The sequence below is a fragment of the Acartia tonsa genome, chromosome 2 (assembly GCF_053477335.1).
Source record: "Acartia tonsa isolate MP-2025a chromosome 2, ASM5347733v1, whole genome shotgun sequence".
In the NCBI taxonomy this organism is placed as follows: Eukaryota; Metazoa; Arthropoda; class Copepoda; order Calanoida; family Acartiidae; genus Acartia; species Acartia tonsa.
The window spans coordinates 12,009,027-12,029,054 of NC_137261.1; the positions used below are offsets into that span (position 1 = coordinate 12,009,027).

The 20,028-nt window shown below is 31.8% G+C and overlaps 1 protein-coding gene across 1 annotated transcript in view; it reads right to left on the reverse strand.

The window, feature by feature from the left end:
- Nucleotides 1-20,028, reverse strand: part of LOC145304402 (multiple PDZ domain protein-like) — an 88,914-nt gene that overhangs the window by 61,262 nt on the left and 7,624 nt on the right. Inside the window, exons 13-17 of the mRNA XM_080146288.1 lie at nt 18,170-18,293; nt 17,538-17,639; nt 17,092-17,206; nt 15,919-16,029; nt 14,847-15,010 (exon numbers count right to left, since the gene is read on the reverse strand). Of these exons, the coding sequence (XP_080002414.1) occupies nt 14,847-15,010; nt 15,919-16,029; nt 17,092-17,206; nt 17,538-17,639; nt 18,170-18,293 (616 nt within the window). The remainder of the gene's footprint in view (nt 1-14,846; nt 15,011-15,918; nt 16,030-17,091; nt 17,207-17,537; nt 17,640-18,169; nt 18,294-20,028) is intronic.

A 20,028-nucleotide genomic window follows, 5' to 3' on the forward strand; every position in this document is an offset into this window, starting at 1 on the left:
TTGAAGGTCATATCTCAACCAGGGAGAGAGTACTGGCCCTCCAAAGTAAACTACTGAAAATCCAATTTTTTTCTTGCAAAGGGTAGAAGATTTGAGCACAAGAAAAATGCGCTAAAACCTTTTTTAGATGTTGACACCTAAGTTTTGAATTTTTGATTTAACTGTACTTTTTAAATAAAATCTGAAATATTTTTTTGATGTTCTTAAAATGGTTATAAAAAACGAAGAAAATAAGCCGTTAATTAAATTCTGATAGCTATAAGTGGGGTAAAATTGCTTTCAAAAAAGTTCTCATAAAAAACACACTGTACAAGTTTTTTTTCTTTAGATTATTACAGGAAGAGTTTTTTGTGTATCTTTTAGATTAAATAGGTAATAGATAATAATTTTATTGCTAAGATTTTTAAAAACTTTCAAAGTATGAACCAATTTCAGAATTATATAAGATATTTTTTCTCTTTAATTTCATCTTGAACATTTTTTGTAGATTTTTGATTAATTATCAAGTGGATCTAATGTGTTAATGGATAAAATGTTCCATAATGTAAGTTTTTTTGTTTAAGACAAGGAAGTAATATATCCTGAAAGCCCTCTTCATTGCAAAGAAATATACTTTTTTGATTTGTTCCTTTTCATTTACTTTCAAGATTTCTGTCGAATTAATTAATGATTCCATATATTTAATATTCCTGTAATAATTGAGAATAGATTCTTGGAAAAGTGATTATATCTCATTTATTTTCTCTCTCTCCAACTCTCTCACTATCCAGGAATATAAAGATAGGTCAATAAGAGGTCAAAGATTGAAAATGGCGATGTTGTTCAAATGCTACAATTAATCAATTAAAGACAAAAAATTAAATAATTACATTAGGAAAAAAGATAAGAGGTTTGATAAATAAAGTTGGATTTTTATCCTTGCAAAATAGATATGAAAGCATATCAATTATCAATGTTCCTATCTTTGAATCCCTGCAAACTAACTCTATTCATCAAAATATGAAAATGAACATTGTTTGCTCAGACACGTCTAATAATGAATTTTCTTGCAATCACAAGACTAGGGATGCTTTGTAATCTAATAAATATAGAATTTAGAGGCTCTTAAATGTTCAGAATTTCCAATGACAAAAACTTATTTTATTTCATTGTAGTACAGGAATACAAAGAAAATGCAACTAATAAAACACTTTTCCAATTCGTAAAATTTGAAACAATATGGCTTTTCATAAAAAAAGGTTAAAAAATATAGCATTACATTTTTAGTTATTTTGTTAGAATTAATACATACACCTTACACCTAGTGTACATTAAATATTGTTGTCTAAATAATAAATTAGATAGAAACTAGATATTAACTACAGCATTTAGTTAATGTTTTATCTAAAACATTTTGAGTACATTTATGAATTAAAATTATGTTTTATACAGTACTATTATTTTATCTTATGCTGCATTCCAGTAAAATCTATTCATCATTCCCCTCCCCTCCCCATGCTTATTCTAGACTATCTATGCCTCTCCTCTTTTTAATCTATCTGTTGTGAAAGATAATAATGTGTGAACTTCACATTATCATTAATTTTACATTGTGAAAGACACAATGCCCACTCTCGCCCACATGGATAATTCTCATTATGTTGGGTGTGGACACTTTACACAGCTTTACAAAATACATCAAAATTATAATTTTCAAAAAAAACATTCTAATCTACAATTCTTTTAAAAAGATACCCTTTTAAAATTAAATAAAACAAGGAAAGGGGACTGTAAATTTTACGGTTCCCCAAGGTTCTTTCCTTCGTTGCCTTAAAAACTATGGCTATTCTAGATTAAACAAATCTATAGCAACATTTTAAGTAACCAATAAGTAGCCTATTCTTAATTACTCCTTTGTAGATTCAAGATAATCTAAAACATTGAAAAGAGTGTTGCCTAGGATAAGCTTTAAATTACTTTTTTGTAAGTAGAACTGTTGTAAAACTACTTTTTCTTTCCACCTTTCTTGTTCTAAAGAAATGGCAAATTTCTTCTGGATATTCTTTTATCCAAATTTCATCATTTAAAGCACTAGTTATAAAACTAAAAACTACTCATTTACAATATTTAAATAAGACCATTTCCAAACAAAAAGTGAAGAGTTTGGCAACAAATGAAGATTAACCATCTACTGCCCTGTAATAATTATGAAAAATCCTTTTCTTGACAACATTTAAATTAGTAATTTAAAATATTTACTTTGATAGGTTTAAAATAAAACCACCATCTTAAAGATGCAAAGGAGCAGGAAGGAAAAGTAAAAATGCTGAGATAGACAAAATCTTCTTTTTGATGTTTCAAAAATGCATTTTTGTATTTCAGAGGAAAATAATCTTTTTAAAATCTAGTTATGATTGTCATAGTGTCAAGTTTCATTATATTTGTTATCTTCAAATTCATTAAAGTTTAAAATTATTCTTAATAATTATTATTCTTTACCAAAGGAACATAACTTTTTTAACATTTATGTTCAGTATTTTCTGGTATGGTGTGGTTTAGTATTACTTTATCATTAGAAAAGATAGATACAAAATTAATTTCAGTATGATCTGTGATTGGTTGATTTTTACCAATTGACTAATAAGAAAGCATAAAGTAATGTCTTATGAGTTTTACTCTTCAACGCCAAATTCTTTTAAATATTATAACAAAGAGTTATGCTTATTAACAACCATATGGTAATGCATAATAAAATTAGTTTAAAAACAAAGGAAGGAAAACTTTATCAATCTAAAAATATTTCTATTGTTAAGCACAATGATTGTGCACAAATCCTTTCTTTAAATTCTGACAATAAAATACTAAAGTGAAATATTAAAAGGAAGAAAAATGAATCAATTTATCCAAAGGATTAGCCTTCCATTTTCCAGCAGTAGTTGAAGTAGAACCTACATACATCTAGACTAAGACATTCAGACACAAAAACTTACAAAAAAATAAATTAAAATTCTTAAAATATTACCTACTATTAAAAACCTTTAGCTACACAAATATGAATACATCAGTTGCTAATTTGATCTGTAGGTAATGCAATGATGCATTATTTGCATATCTTTATAATAAAGAATATGTTTTATTTAATATGTTATTCTAAACATGTGGCATAAATTAAGATTGATTTAATATTTCTAAAAAAATGCCTTGAAGTACATTTAAAATAACAAAACTTAATGTCAAGTATAAAATATAAAACAATGTAGGTAAATATTGGTGGTTTACAAGTGTTTCTCTGGCCTGTAAAAATTGTGTAAATCTCAGCAAGATGGGAGAACAATAGAAAATTAAAATCTAAATTACCCTCAGCTTAGCCCAAAAGTGAATTAGATTAAAGAATATTGAACACATCGTTTTAAATAATCTAAAATATTTTATCATTTTTGTAATCCTTTTCCAATACCTAAACTACACTGAATATTTTAACTATATAATCTATAATACAAAGTAGAACGATGTCTGTCTGTCTGTTCGTAACGAAGGATCTCGCTAACCAGTGAACCGATCGGGTTCTCCTTTACAGGGTAGCTTTTCATAGGTCCCGGGAAGGTTTATAACTATTTTCTTGGGGGGAGTGGGACACCCTCAACCCCCCAAAAAAATTAAAAATACCCTCACCCCCAAAATTTTTTTTCTTTTTAAAACTTAATTGGGTCGACTAAGCCCCCCCCCCAAAAAAAAAAATATCCCCCCCTTCGGCACCTCGGGGCTAAAAAAAACTGGTTTTAATCTTATAATTGTACATTCTATATCCGTGGAAAGCTGTTTATAATACGATGAAAGTAAAAACTAGTCCTTTACACAATTCACAATTCATAATAATTCATATAATATATTCAAATAGCTTCTTTTTATTTTAAAAAGAATGAATATTTTTAAAGAAATAACAAATATCCATAAGCAACTTATATCCATTATAAAAGCCCACAGCTCATATATGTTTAGGAGAAGATGAGAGTAAAAGTCTGGACCCAGCACAGCTCAAGTTCTACATTTCTCTTTTACAACTTTTCTCTACCTAATCAAAACTGTTGATATTACAAAAAAAATTTCAATTTAACAAAAAAATGTAATAATTATATAACAAGATTTAAAATGTCACCAAGGTCCATGAGGCTACTATTAAAGAACTTCAGCGTATATCATAGTTATATAAAATTTGTAAGTACCTGAATTTTTTAAGAAAAAAAAACAAAGAAAAGAATTAGTTAATGGTAGCTGATAGGTACTAGATGAAGATTTGAATGTTAATTAATTTCCACTAAAATCTCATATTCCCATCAATCATCACATGTAACTTTTCAACCCCTACCAGGTATATTTTAAAGGAATTCTAAAATGATTTAAAATTCAATACATTAAAGATAATAAAATTTTAAAAATTAAATATAGAAATGGAAAGTGTTGGAAATCTAAATCTTGAAATATTATCTAACATGGAATGATAAAACTCGTGGTAACCCTACATCTGTATGAGAATGAGCCCTCACCACACCTCCCTGGTTAAAAGGATAATAGGTTTGTGGTCTAGTGCAGTACAGCAGATAAAAAATATCACAGCATTTTTTGGAAATAAGCAACCTAAAATTCTAAACAGTTTAAAAGTGGTTCCACTCCTACCAATTATCAATTAAGCAATTTGAAATCACTGAAAGATCATAAAAATTTCCAATATGAGCATTTAGATGGGCAAAAGACTCTATCAATATATTTTACTTAAGAAAATGTAACTATTAGTAGAAGTAAGACTTTTACCCAAGATTCTTTTCATATAAGAACTTTTTTGTATTTATCTGCCCAACTGGTTTGTATGTGTATGTGTGTGCTGCAGGTGTGCCTAGCCAGGGATAAAGTAAATAAACCTCTTTAACAACAACAACAATTTGATTCTCATCAGGAGTCAAGGATCAGGGATTAGCAGACATTTTAATTAGGACATTTATCACCATTTAGATGTATGACACTATTAAACTAACACCTACTAGACATTTACTTTCTTTGTTTTGTTGCTTTAAAAAAAATTAGATAAAGATCCTTTTTGAAAAGAAATCCATTTTATTTTAAACACTGTTTAAAACAAAGGAAAAAATCAATCCTTATACTAAAGTAACAGGATGTCTGTGTGTCTGTCTGTCTGTGTGTACCGAAGGATCTCGCTAACCACTGAACCGATTGGGTTCTCCTTAACAGGGTAGATTCTCATATGTCCCGGGAAGGTTTATAACTATTTTGGGGGAGGGTACCACCACCCTCCCTAGAGAAATTAAATTTTTTAAAAATTTACCAATTTTAGAAAGAGAGTTCAACGAAAAATAAACATCAAACGTAAATTTTTTTCAACTTTTTCTTTTAAAATCTAAAATAAGAAATTGAATTATCAAATTCGACTCTCTCCTCCTCAAGTGCCCCTAGAGGCCTCTAGGGGCGTAGCCGCTAGTAACTGATTAAAAACTGATAACTCTTTATTTCTGAATTAAAATCTCTTGTTGCTGAGATTAGTGGAAATGCTTCAAATTTCAGTAAACACTTATGTAATTAAAAATTTGAATACATACATATTTTTATATGATTAATAGCTAGTCTGGACAGTTCTGTTTAATCATATTTCACTTAAACTTAGTTTTAAACCATTTAGGTATCTTATGACCTTCCTAATTAATAAAAACAACACATTTTACCTTTATATAAATATTACCTTTAAATGCACTTTAGTGATTTTACAAATATTTCATGAATTTAATTTAAGAATTTAGTACTATAATAAATTGATGTGAATATATTGTGACGTCTGTGGCAGCTAAAGCCCATAAATTGAGAAGTTGAAAAGTTTCATTTTAAGCTGACAATAAACACTTGTAAGAGTTAGGATAAGTTTGACAAGAATAACCTAGAGGAAAATGAAATGGTATTCTCTCCCCTCTCCATCCCTCTTAGTACTTTATTACTTGGGCAAAAGAGATTACCTAGAAGAAACACATCCAGTACAAAAATAGTATATTCACATTACACTTACGCAAAATTATTTTATCTTAGCTTTTATATTAATTGTTGTAAAAGCAAAAAAACAAAGATGACAACATCCATAAAAGCGAAGCACTGAAACGGTAGGTCAAACGGATATTAACACTTATATAGTGTCAGAACTAAATAATCAGAATATAAATGTATAAGAGTCGAAGCAAAATTGTGATAAATTTATTGAAAAACTGATGATAAAAGATTATGTTTATGGACATACTTACATTTTTAGGACTTGATTATAGAGTTGCTTCGCTTATAACATTATACTTTGTTGTCCCAGGAATCAACATATCAAAAATCAGATAAATCGGATGATTAGATCACATAGAAATTTGTTGTTAAAAAAGTAAAAAAATCAACATGTTTAAAATGGACGTACGGACTTCTTGTAATGATTATATAGTTGCTACGCTTTCTAAATTGTACCTAACTACTACAGAAATCATCATGCAAAATTTGGAATCGACAGGACAATTTTAACCTGTTTAAATTAACGAAAAAAGCTATCCGTTTGTGACGGACGTACGGACGGACCGACCCTAATTATAGAAAAGCTTCGCTTTTAAAAACTTAGAAGGAAGTTAATAAAATTGCTTAGTATTATTCTAAATTCACTTAACAGGAATCAATGCAAGACAATATCAGCTATTATTGACATATAAGGGAGATGGGAGAAGCTAAAAGAACTACTTCTTATTAAATGTTGCCTGTCAAAATTATTTTACTCTCCCCTTAATCTAATATCGCTTAAAAGAAAACCACTCCCCTCCCCCAAATTGTCTAGAAAATGATTGAAATTTTTCATGGTTCAATCCTTATACTAAAGTAACAGGATGTTTGTTTGTCTGTGTGTGTATCTGTGTATCTGGGTGTCTGTACCGAAGGATCTCGCTAACCGCTGAACCGATTGGGTTCTCCTTAACAGGGTAGATTGTCATATGTCCAGGGAAGGTTTTTAACTATTTTGGGGGAGGGTACCACCACCCTCCCAAGAGAAATCACAATAAAATCGAAAAAAAATGAAATATTTCCGCCGCATAGTGTCGCTAGCTTAGTCGCGCTGCGTAGACTCATGAATTTAACAATTGATAACATAGACAAGTTATTTCTCAAATTAGATATTTAAAATTAAAAAAAAAACATTTAAAGGCCACTAGAGGCCTCTAGGGGCGTAGCCGCTAGTAAATATATAAAACAGCTTCTTTGGTATATTAGAATCAAACCGATGAGTTAGGACAAACTAAAATTTGAATAAGTTTTCAGAGGTATTTAAATCCTAAGTTAACTCTTGTGTTCTGATAAGGATAATACTGAAATTAAATTAACTGTTAGTCGTGGTAATGAAACTCAAAATAAAAACCATTGGATTTTAGATCTTGATGCTTTGGATATAATAACATATTTTCATATATTATCGTTATGATTTTGTTATCAACATTTCATAAGCTTTACCTTTTTCATGGAAGTTTAGTATTGTGAATATGGTTCAATAATATTCAATTAAATGATACATCTACTTTGGATTAATAGTTCAAGACAAGGAAAGAATTAATTTTGTTACAATATAAGGAAGGTATGTGAAAATTAAAAAGTAATGGTCTTAACATAAAGTTATCAAGATAAAGTTAAGAAAATAATGTGAGACTCCTCTTCTAGCTTAATTAAACAAAATACAGAAATGAAATGTGAGAACCTTTGGTGTTCTCCAAAAACTTGAAATATTTAATTATTCATAGAGAATGCGCTAGAATTTTTTCACTCTACAAAGAGGGTCGTTGTTTTGTGTATTTTTCCGTACAGTTGTGTGCGTTTAGTCAAATGCTCTTATTAAGTCAAACTATTCTTAATTATGGAACATTTTAAATATACATTTGTTTATAACACTTTGACTTAATAATAGCATTTGTCTACAACCCAACAACTAACTTTACAGAATTATGCACAAAAAATGACCCTCTTCTTGAAGGTATAGTCATAAATATTGAATAGAATACTTGATCAAGAACGGGAATACCTGCTATGTTAATTTACTGTATTATGTGAACATGAGATAGTGAAAATGGGTTACATTTCCACTCTTATTTAAATGTCCCTAATTCAGAGAAAAATATTCATTACAAAATCTAATTAAAAAAGTAAGTTTTTTTATGTCAGTTGGAATATTTGAAAAATCAACATAAAATATACTTTTACTCTCCAAGTAAGTTGATTCCAACTTTTTAAATCAATTCAAAATTACTTATTTACTGTCCAATTTTTAAATGAAAAAAATGTATTTTTTTATTCAACCCTGTAATTCTTTACATCTAGTTTACTATTTTATCTGACACAAAATATACTAACTTTCATATCTACACAGGAATAAAGGAAAACAAATTCAACTTGTAAAGTTTCGTGATATGAAAATGAATAAAGCAATGATAAATTTATCTATGTCACTTCTATTCCCGCTTTATCTTTGTCTATTTAATGATCCTATAACCCTGTCTTGCTTAATAAAACCATGATGCATATTTCATAGTAGTAACGCAACCGTCTATATTATAATTATTAGCGGAGTTTTAATGTTTATCCTAATAAGATGGTCTGTTTAGAATTGCAGTATGGTATAATGTTAATAACAATGACAGTAGCGAGTTGTTCTGTTCCTATTTTAACATCTTCATTTGTCAATGTTTTCAGTGTATATTCTTCAGTTTAAGCAATATAATTTAGCAATATATTTTACTTCCCACTTTAACAGATAATTTAGAAGTTCCAGTTTTCCAGCACGGATTCAGGAAGAACCATTCAACAGTATCAGCTTTGACTGAGTTCAATGATCAAGTCGCCACAGGCTTTAATGAAAAAGCCTCCAAGAGACCAGGCAGAACTGTTTTACTCCAAATAGACCTGAGCAAAGCATTTGACATGGTAAACCACGACAAGCTGCTAAAGGATCTAGATCAAACCTGTCGTAGATCTGTCGTAGTGTTTCAGAGTATGCTGCTCCAATCTGGAGCCCAATTATATCAGACACCAGTTGGCTTAAACTCCAGACCACCCAAAACCAAGCTCTCAGAGTTGTCACAGGCAACCTTGCCATGGCCTCTGAGTAGCACCTGCACAGAGAATCTAAAATCATCCCAATCAAGGACCACTGTAGGATGATCACCTGTCAATACTTGTTGACCAACCATGTCCAAGACCACCCTGGTTTCAGACTGACAACTAAGCCTCTCCCCCCACGTAGTCTGAAACCTACAATTCAGCACTACAGGAAAGACATTGAAAATCTTCTACCTGTAAATAAGGATGACTTAAAGGCCAAAATAAAGGTCATTCACACCACAGGCGTGCAAAAGGCCCTGACACAATACCCCCCCCCCCCCCCCAACAAAGTCCTCAACGCAACCCTCCCAGATTCACCAGATCCAGACTATCACAACTGCGATCTGGATACTGCAGAACACTCAACTCTTATATGAGTAGAATAAATTCAAATATCGACTATTGTTGCCCACTTTGCAACAATTCACCACACAACACCAACCATCTGTTCAACTGCCCAAATAACCCGACCAACCTCAACATTTTATCCCTTTGGTCCCAACCTAAACAGGCGGCAGACTTTTTAGCTATTGACGAGGGCATAACCTGAACAGAAAAATACGAGACTGACAAGATGTAGCTCTGGAGGCTAATCAATCAATCAATCAAGCAATATATTTTATCAGTTGTGAAATTAGTTCCCTGTAAATCATATCTAAAAGTAATAAAATGTCTATTTGTATGTTCCGAAGTATCTAATAAATAATGTTTAACGCCACTCTATCTTTGTTGATCTATTATTAATATTTTACGATATCTATAAAGTTTAGCAGATACAGATTAATAACAAATATTCTTAAAGTAGTATGTAGAGTATGTATTTACTTCCCTGAAACTGAATGTGAAAATGAAGCTCTAAAAAAGACACTGAATATAAATTGTAACACTCAGAATTAGCAATTGAAATAAAAATAGTACCCAATAATATTAAAAACAAGGATGACAACATCCATAAGTAGCGAAGCACAAAAAATAAAATCATAGATGGTAATACGTACAAGTAGATTTAAAGTGTTTTTATTAATTGATTTATTGGAGAAAATAAACACGAAACCCTATTTTATTTTGTATAATGATGACAATCAAAGTAAATAACATAAAAGATGCTCATAACAATGGAAAAAATCATTTTGATACTGATATCCCAAAAAAGTTTTAAATTTGGACCAAAAACACCAAAGATATGAGGAAATATGTAAAACAAATAAAAATAGCAAAAACCTGCTAAAAAGCAGTCTCGCAGGGTTGGCAGATAAAAAACCCACCCCAAAACCCACCCGGGTTTTTTGCCCTTTAACCCACCTTAAAAAACCCAAGGGGTTTTAGGTTTTTGGGGTTTTATTAAAAAAAGTAAAATTGTTTCAAAAAAAGTTTATTTTTCTTTGTCTATATAAAGAAAAATGTTTTTCATTGACCCCTTGCATGTATTAACAAAGGAATAGACTTCTGTGCTTGACTTTGCCATTGTTACGGGCTAAGGAAGAGATATACCAGCAAAAAAAGCACGTACAGATTTAGGATCTTTAGATTTTTGCATTTTTTCAGTTTTTCCTGTAAATAGCAGCCAACTTTTCATCTTTCTTATATCCTAACCTGTTTCTAAATATTAAAAGAATGGACCTAATTGGTTTCATGGCACAGTGGTTTTCTTTGTATTTTTATAGTAGCTATTAATAGGTTATTTTAGGTTAGGTTAGTTAAGGGGTAATGATTGCCCCGCAGGGGTAGAAATAAGAGAAAAGCTACTGTGAAAATACTATGAATCGTCTATTACATGTTATATAATATATTATTCAAGCTTTTACAGTATAAAACTATAAAAACTCAAAGTACCCCAAAAAAAACCAAGAAACCCCTAAAACCCCTATTTTCCACGACCCCGGGGTATTTTTAAAAAAAACCGGGTTTTGCACAGCCCTGAGTCTGACCGCCATGCTTGTTTTCTTAAAACGACAGGAAATTTAATTTTTAAATCCTTAACTTAAAAAAATTTGAAAAATTGGACTATATACATCAAACATATGGAAAAATTTAAAAATAGCCAAAAACCTGCAAAAAGGAAGCCTGACCGTCATGGTTGTTTTCTTTAAACAACAGGAAATTTAATTTTGATATGTATAACTGAAAATTTTTTGGAAATCTGACTATAAACACCAAAGATATGGAGAAAAATGTGAAAAGTACAAAAATAGCCTAAAACCTGCTTAAAGGCAGTCTGACCGTCATAGTTGTTTTCTTAAAAGGACAGGTAATTTAATTTTGATATCTATAACTAAAAAAATTTTGGAAATCGGACCATAAACACCAAAGATATGGAGAAAAATGTGAAAAGTACAAAAATAGCCTAAAACCTGCTTAAAGGCAGTCTGACCGTCATAGTTGGTTTCTTTAAAGGACTGAAAATTTAATTTAGATATCTATAACTGAAAAAATTTTGAAAATCGCACCATAAACACAGAAGATATTGAGAAAAATGTGAAAAATACAAAAATAGCCTAAAACCTGCTAAAAAGAGGTCCTACCGCCATCGATGTTTTATTCTTAATTGTGCTCCTTATTGATGGGAATGTTGTCAAAAAATTTCAGCATTCTATCTTTTATAAGAGCTGAGTAAATCCCATTTCCCCCATAGCGTTACGGACTGACGGACGGACTGACGGACGGACGGACAAAGTGAATTATAGAGTAGCTTCGCTACTAAAAAACTTATTGATAACTGGTATTAGTGTTATTTCTTTGTTCAATTGCTTAATATAGGACACATTATTTAAGTACTGCTCATTGTCAGTTCTAATCCAGCAGATATAAATCGTTTTCGAAGCTATTTTAGAAAACATATAACTCATATCACACGAAAATAAAATGCCAATGATGCCAAAACATGGAAAAATAGCCTTTTTGTTCTTTGGAACTCAGCAAAGCCTGCGTCGTATATGACAAAAGACTGCCATTATAATAAACCTATAAAGATCACTTACATACATAACTAATGTTTGACAAAGTACTAAATGAAGCCACATTATGATTTTAAATGTTCTTTCATTGTCAATTTTGTACTTAAAATTTTTACAAATGTGTAAATTATATGTGTGTGTATAGACCAAGATTTGATATGGATTATGTATAGAAGGATTGGAGCGCTCAATCCGGAAATTACATTTTTACACAAGATCCAAGTTTTTAAATAAAAACATCTCTAAAAGATAATAAATATTTAAGGTTTAAAATATTAACCTACAGTAGTTTTTTTCTTCTTATTTTATAAAGATTTTGAAACAAAGTGGAATAAATTAGGTAACAAAAATGTAAGTGTCCCATTCAATAATAAGATGAGGTAATCTAAAAAGATGAGGTAATCATGAGTAGCTAGGAAAAAGCGGGTCAAGTCATTATGTGCTTTTACCTGACGAACCTGCCCAGACCACCCAAAGGTATATATATTGTTCAATATGCTGATGATATATCTATATATACCACTGGTAAAGATCTTGATGCTATGACGAATGCCATCAACAATTATGTCAAACAGATCACTGACTATCTTGAAGAGAGAGAACTTGTTGTTTCACCTGAGAAATCTACTGTGACCTTTTTCACAACTGATACAAGACAATTCAACATCCATCCACAAGTTAAGATCAAAGACCAACTTGTCCCACTTGAAAGAACCCCTACTTTACTTGGCGTCACATTTGACACCATGTTTACCTTTGCCACCCACACGACCAACACCATCAAGAAGGCCAAAACCAAGATAAACATCCTGAAATGCCTATCCGGGACTGAATGGGGACAGGACAAGGAAACTCTTGTTATGACTTATAAATCCATTGGTCGCAGTGTGCTAGAATATGGTGCTCCAATATGGACTCCTATCCTAGCAGACAATCATTGGAAAAGACTTCAGACTGTTCAAAATCAAGCTTTGAAAGTTGCCACAGGTTGCCACAGACTCGCACATGACGACCATATCCATCATGAAACCAAGGTCCTGCCTGTTAAAGACCACTGCCAAATGGTAACTAAACAATTTTTACTAAATTGCTATTTACCTGATCATCCTGGCAACAAGCATATTGATACTCAGAGACCACCCAGGAACCTAAAACCCACAATGTATCAATATACACCTGAAATGGCGAACTTCACTCCAATCACAAATAAACGTGAATTAAAGAGAGGCATCAAATCCATCCATACAAGCTCAGTAAGAGAAAGCATAGACAAACTTGGAAATAACCGAGTTCTAAATGCTAAACCTCCAGAAATCCATCCATCTGAGCTGGAGCTGAACAGAAAAGCCAGAACAACCCTCTCACAGCTAAGATCCGGATTCTGCAAGAATCTATTTTCTTTCAAGAACAGAATAAGCAAAGGTGAAATCCCAGATATCTGTCCTGACTGCAATCTGGGACCACATGATGTTTCACATCTGTTCAACTGTACAGTAAACCCTACAAACCTCACCCCCCGAGATCTATGGACGCAGCCTATTCTGGCCTCAGAATTTTTAAACTTACAAGACAATGGAATTACCTAATTTCTGATAATATTAATAATGGAACGGCTCCATCCCGCAGTGGCTAACCAACCAACCAAATTATGTGCTTGAACATAGAGCTGGCCTTAGTGGCTATACATAAGTGTCTCAACCTACTCCAAGACGATTTAGGTCCTAACACTAACAAACTAGGTATATGGCTAACTAATCGATCCAAAAAAAATATTGAATAATATTGAACATATTGCTTCTATTTAACTAAATATCCATTATATAGGTTAGATTGACTTAGACAAGTTCAGGTCAAACATCGTTTAGTTAGGTGAGCCTCACACAAAATAAGGTTATAGAAAAGTTTAGTTACTACACAGGGAATACGATTTGTACAAATGTACTTAATATGTTAAATTTACACTTATATAGCTAGGGAAAAGACGAAAAATATTCCAATAGATTTTTTCCCAAATTCCATAAATAGATGTTTAAATTTTGTTATGTAAGTTGCTATATTGGAAAAAATTATGTTATTTTTCATAACTTTGGTATATTTATAGACAAAAGAAAATACAAATACAAATATATCATGATATTTCAAGTGAGTGTTGGCACTTATTAGGCAGAAAAGTCGTAAACATAGTTGCATGTGAATTTGTTGCAAAATTTCTAAATACATGATACTGTTTAAAGACATAGTTACATTTTTAGGACTTGATTCTAAAGATGCTTCGCCTATAACATTATTCCTTATTGTCCATGGAAACATTATTCCAACAATCAGATAAACAATCAACTATCTAGTAACGATTAGAGTTGCTAAGCTTTTTTTTGGCGTAACCAACTATTACAGAAATTATCCTACCAAGTTTGTAAGCGATACGACAATTTTAACATACCTAAATTACCGATAAGAACCATACGCTACTGACCCTAATTATAGAAAGGGTTTGCTTTCAAAAGCTTACAGAAGAAAAAAGTGCTGCATCTACTGATAACTAACTTTTTAAGGAGATTAGTCGTAACATTTGCACTTAGTAAGAAGTTTTAATTTTCATTCCAAGAATTTTTCATTTCATTTTTTTATCATTTTAGCAAATAATGTGATGTAAGGGTGTACAAAAATCATTATAAACCCTACAGTTATGGTCCAAACATTACTGTTTTGATATAATTTAGTCTAAGAAAACAATAAACTAATGTATACCTTTACAATCTCAATGATAGTATCTTGTCCAGGAACAATAGGACAGGTGGTCAGGTTGACTTTGGCCTTTGTGGCGGCTGCGACTGCTGCTGGCTTTCCACCAGCCGCCGCTTCAGGTCCTGGGGATTTCAATGGAGCTCTAGCTTCGCCGGTTTTAGATACGTCTAAATGTTATATTAGTTATAAAAATGTTAACTTTACTGTAATTTACCTCTGTAGTGAAAACTACCTATAAACTTTAGTTTCAAAACTTTTACTAAAACTAGAATTGTGTACAAATGAAAGTAAGTTTTATAAAACTCAAACAATAGCTCCTATATAAATTATTTTCCTCTCTCTTAGAATTAATAGGTATAGTATGTGTGTTATTATTGGAAGGGTGGGGGTCGGAAGTGACACTTTTTGAGTCCAAAACTAAAACTCAAAGGAACTCAACTTTTTAAGGAGTCACAGCTCTGAGATTTGGCATTGCGGATGATCTAAAAGGGTACAATATGGAACTGTAAAGAAACGGTAGTGGAACCGCCGCTTCCGCCGAAAACTGCCATTTACCGCCAACATTTTTTGCCCTTTCTCGCCAAATTAGACAATTTTCAATCAACTAAGACGAACTTTTTTTTACAAAAATTTCCCCTATATTTTCACTTGACACTTTTTAAAAATATTGACATGTTTGAAATATCAAGTGTCAATAGTAATATGAAGGGAAAGTTTTTTGAAAAGAAAAGTTTATCTCAGATGATTGAAAATTGTCTAATTTGGCTAGAAAAGGCAAAAAAAATTCGGCAGTAAACGCCGTTTCTTCACAGAACAACTGCCATGCCAAATCTCAGAGCTGTACCTCTGTTTTTAGTTGAGTTCCTTTGAGTTTTAGTTTTGGTTTCAAAAAGTGTCAGTATCCAAACTTTCAACCAATAATTTTAATCCAGAAAAGGGTTAATCTTATGTGCATCAATTTATCGTCCATTGTCTTATCCCTAAGATCCCTGGTATAAAGGTATAAAGGATAAACTATTTGGGGGATAAGTATAATATTATACCTATCTGCTTTTTTAATAGTACCATACAATACCTAGGTTTGCTGGTTTGGGAGCAATATTTGGCTTGGGTGCAATCTTGGGCTTCTGTGGACTCTCCACCTTGGCACCTGTTGACGGAGTTGTGGGTGCTACTTTCGATACTTCTAAATAGATACAAGTGTTTGTTAGGTTTGTTTTTGCTGTAACGAGAGATGAATTGTGGATACATTTGATTTCATCAGAGTATAAGTAAGTAAGAGAGGTTAAGTTATGTCCTTGTGTAGTGGGGCTTACTTGAGATACTTATAAAATAAGCAGAATGACATTTTCGATATCCTAAACGAGTGGACAGATTTTTATGAAATTAGTAGCATTTTAAAGCATTTATTTTTCTCTTTTGATTTTACTTTTATTTGCATTTTTAAGCCCACAAATGACGGATCTCGAGTTAAAATTATGAAACATTAGTACTTTTTATATTCTGTGAAATCGTATGATATTATCATGTGAGCTCTCAAAATTTTCCAAGAAATCAATATACATATTTATCTGCGCATAAATATGTACATTTGACCTTTTCATAATCTACGCGTGTAGGTTTTTTAGGAGATATTTAACTTATGTACTTTTATTAGAAAGGCCCCAGATATCCAGGGACGGCATCCTCAATGCATCACGGAGATTTCCCCGGCACAACTGAACGTGACTATTCGGGAAACTCAGCATACACTCCGGCCTGCTTAAATGTCATGTGCAGACCTACGTGTATCCCTAGCCATCCCTGTATGATCAGAAACGCCCTCCAATACTCTGTAATTTTCCTATATGTATAATATGTATTCATTAATTTGTGTAAACTATATTTGTCTATTAAAAATATATCAGTTCCGCAGAAGCAGTTGTTAGTAGAGTATCAACTCCAATTTTTATGCAGCTATTACTAGCTGCCATTAAATTATCCAGAAACTTATAAATCCCCTGTGGGTACTTGCGAGTAGTTTTGTTCTTTAACTTATCGGAGACGTTCAACCGAAGGGAACGAGTCGCTTCGCTCTTGTATCATCTCAGCCACAACGTTACCAACTCAACGAGTAGCGCCGTCACACCGCTCGAGGCGGGCTATCTTGGTTTTTAAAAAGTTAATAAGAACGTCCAATCCGGTACACCTTGAAAATGTAACAGTTAAATTTAGCTATTAAAATATCAAAAAAATTACGAAAACCAACCTTCATTTGGTTGCTGAGGCAACTGGGCAGTAGTTCCAGGTATCTGTGGTCCTGCAGGTGGCAGATTCGGGTTGGCAACAATAACCTTGATTTCACCATCAAGCTTCTTCAATACCTGAAAGCAATAAAGCTAAGGAAGTCAATCATATGGTAAATGCAATAAGAAAAACGAAGATTACTTAATACAACGCAATTATTAATACGTTAAATTGCATCTGCTTATTGGCCGATACATTCGACCTACTATATCAAAGCCACATGCCTGGCATATCAAAAGTATATTATATTTTAACTTCTTTAGTTTTGGTGCACCAAGGATCGAGGTTGAAACCCATGAAACATTTCCGGTGCAAAAACTGGCACAAACATTAAAGATTGTGTATTTTTCACTTTCTCAAAAAAAATAGATAAATGTGACAAATAAACAATAAACATATATTACTTACCTTTGCAGCTGTTTCATAGCTGGCTCCGACAAAATCCTCGCCATTCACCGACAGGATCATATCACCGACCAACAGACCAGCAGTGTCGGCAACGCTTCCCTCCTAAAGTAATAAAAATTATGTTAATGTTTGATTTTGAGAATAATTTGACAGTTCAAAACTAATAAAACACGTTCTTCGGCAAACAGAACTACCCAATCTTATACGATAATAAAGTTATTTTGTTTTTTGTTGATCAATTCAATTGTCTATGGACTGAAAATAAATCATCTCCAAAAACTTTATGAACATGTCCTTTCATTCGTGGCTTGACATTAAACAATAATAATATTCTCCATATTCGACAATATATTTAAACCTCTCAAAGAAGGAATTTCTTTTTAGATGGTGGGAAAATGGATATAGAATGCACGTTGATATTATGACAGTGGTAAAGTTATCGTCAATTTAGGTTGCTTACATGGACATCGCTTAAAGTTAATGGTCAGTTCGTCCATCCAGAAGGAGGGGAGGGGGAAAAGGGGTTGTGTGGGGGGGGGGTCGTTATTTTAGCCCGCAGCAAGTTTTACTTTATTAAAGAACATGAAAACCTGTTGTAACATCCAAGTAATAATATATCCATCTTTTAATACCTGTAGATCAGATATGAAAACCCCGGTTCCAGCGTCCGGGTGTTTACCCTCAATAATCATTATTCCCAGTCCAGTCTCACCCTTCGTCAGGATTACTTGTCGCAGGCCAGGGTATTTGCGGTACCTGAAAATAAACAAATTTATTTTATGTACAGTAGTAAGTTTTTTTTGTTTTGTTTTTTCGTTAATATCTCGCAAACCATTGACTGATTGAGTTTGTCATTTCAGAAAAGCTTCACATAGGGCTTCGGATGGTTTTAGGCTACTTAGTTTGTAGATTTAAGCCTGATATGGTAATAGGCTACTTTTTAGCTTTCCCTACCCTTCGAATTCACAGCTTTTAGATGCTAGGCTGCCTCTGCTGATATTATTTAAATAATGTAACACATTCATGTGGCTGTTCGGCTGCAGCTAAATAATTACAATTTAATTTAATTCTTTACTTAGATCATAGATCATCATAACATTAAAATAAGAGTAGGCGGATTGTCCCTTTGATTTCCATAGAATTTTATCAACATTATTTCCCTTTTTGTTAGCATGTAATTTTTGGTGCAAAATATAAAATGGGTAATATATCATAAAATATTCGGTATCATCCCTCGAGGCTACTAGAGAATACCCCCCCCCCTCTCCACACAAAAAAAGCAAAAACAGAATACACAGTTTTTAAAGGGGGGATGGTGGAGGGACAAAATATCAATTAGGTTGTAATTCAAGTTTGGAACTTATGGATATCTGAAAAAATTTTAGGGGGGAAGAGGCAAATAAAATAAATCTTCAAATTTTGGGGGTGGTAACTTTCAGTTTAAGGGAAATTGCTAAATATTCTAGTAAATGTTGTATAATAATATTGTATAGCGTATGAAAATAAATGCTTTTACATGGTTTACAATACAACCCTAATCCCATTTCAAATTAACTAAACTCCCTAAAAATTCGTCTTAAAAAGAGTCATTTTATTTATTCCAAAAAAAATACAAAATATTGAAAGTATCCGAACAAAATCCTTTTTATAAAAGGATAGAACAAGGCAAAAAAGATTTTAAAGTTTTTGCATAGCAGATAAGTATTGCAAATACTCATCTGCAACTAAATTAAGCCTTGTAGAAAAGATAATTCTCAGATTTTCAGAAATAAATATAAATAGTTCCAGTATGGGTTCCAAACCGATTAATATTCGCTGGATTCTATTACAGACTTACAGCCAGAATGTAAAATCAAAAACTTAAAAACCAGTTTTGTTATCCCGGATTTTAAGTCACTCGGGGCTAAAAAGACATGTTTTAATCTTATAATTTTTCATCTCAATTTCCGCGGGAAAATGTCTAATACCATGTGATAAATAACTATTCTACCATTACTATTTGATTTTCTTAAGAAATATTTTGCCATTTAATTAGGGGAAATTGTATATAACTCCTTTGATTTATGGACTAAATAAATCAGGATTTTATTTTTAAGAATTATCTAAATAATCAGCCTATTAAAAGAAAATATTTGTTAAAGGACACTCAGTTACTCACTTTTTTTTAATTTTTAAAATATATTTTAATGAGAAGTGTCTTAGTAACGTAAGGTAAAACCGTTCGTATGATTTTCTCATTAACAGATGAAAAGTTTAATTTTTAAAATATCTACCTAAATTGTTTTTAAAATACCTACCAAGCCTATAACATACATTTTAAGTATAATTCAGAAGGGAAATATAAGGCAATTAATTTAGCACAAGATGAAATCAAGAAGCGGGAATTCTATTAATATTTTGTTTTGTCTTTCTACAACTATCTTCAACGTTTAGTATTAACACATTTTAAAAACAAATTAGGGATTACGCATTTGTACGGTCCTAGTTGACT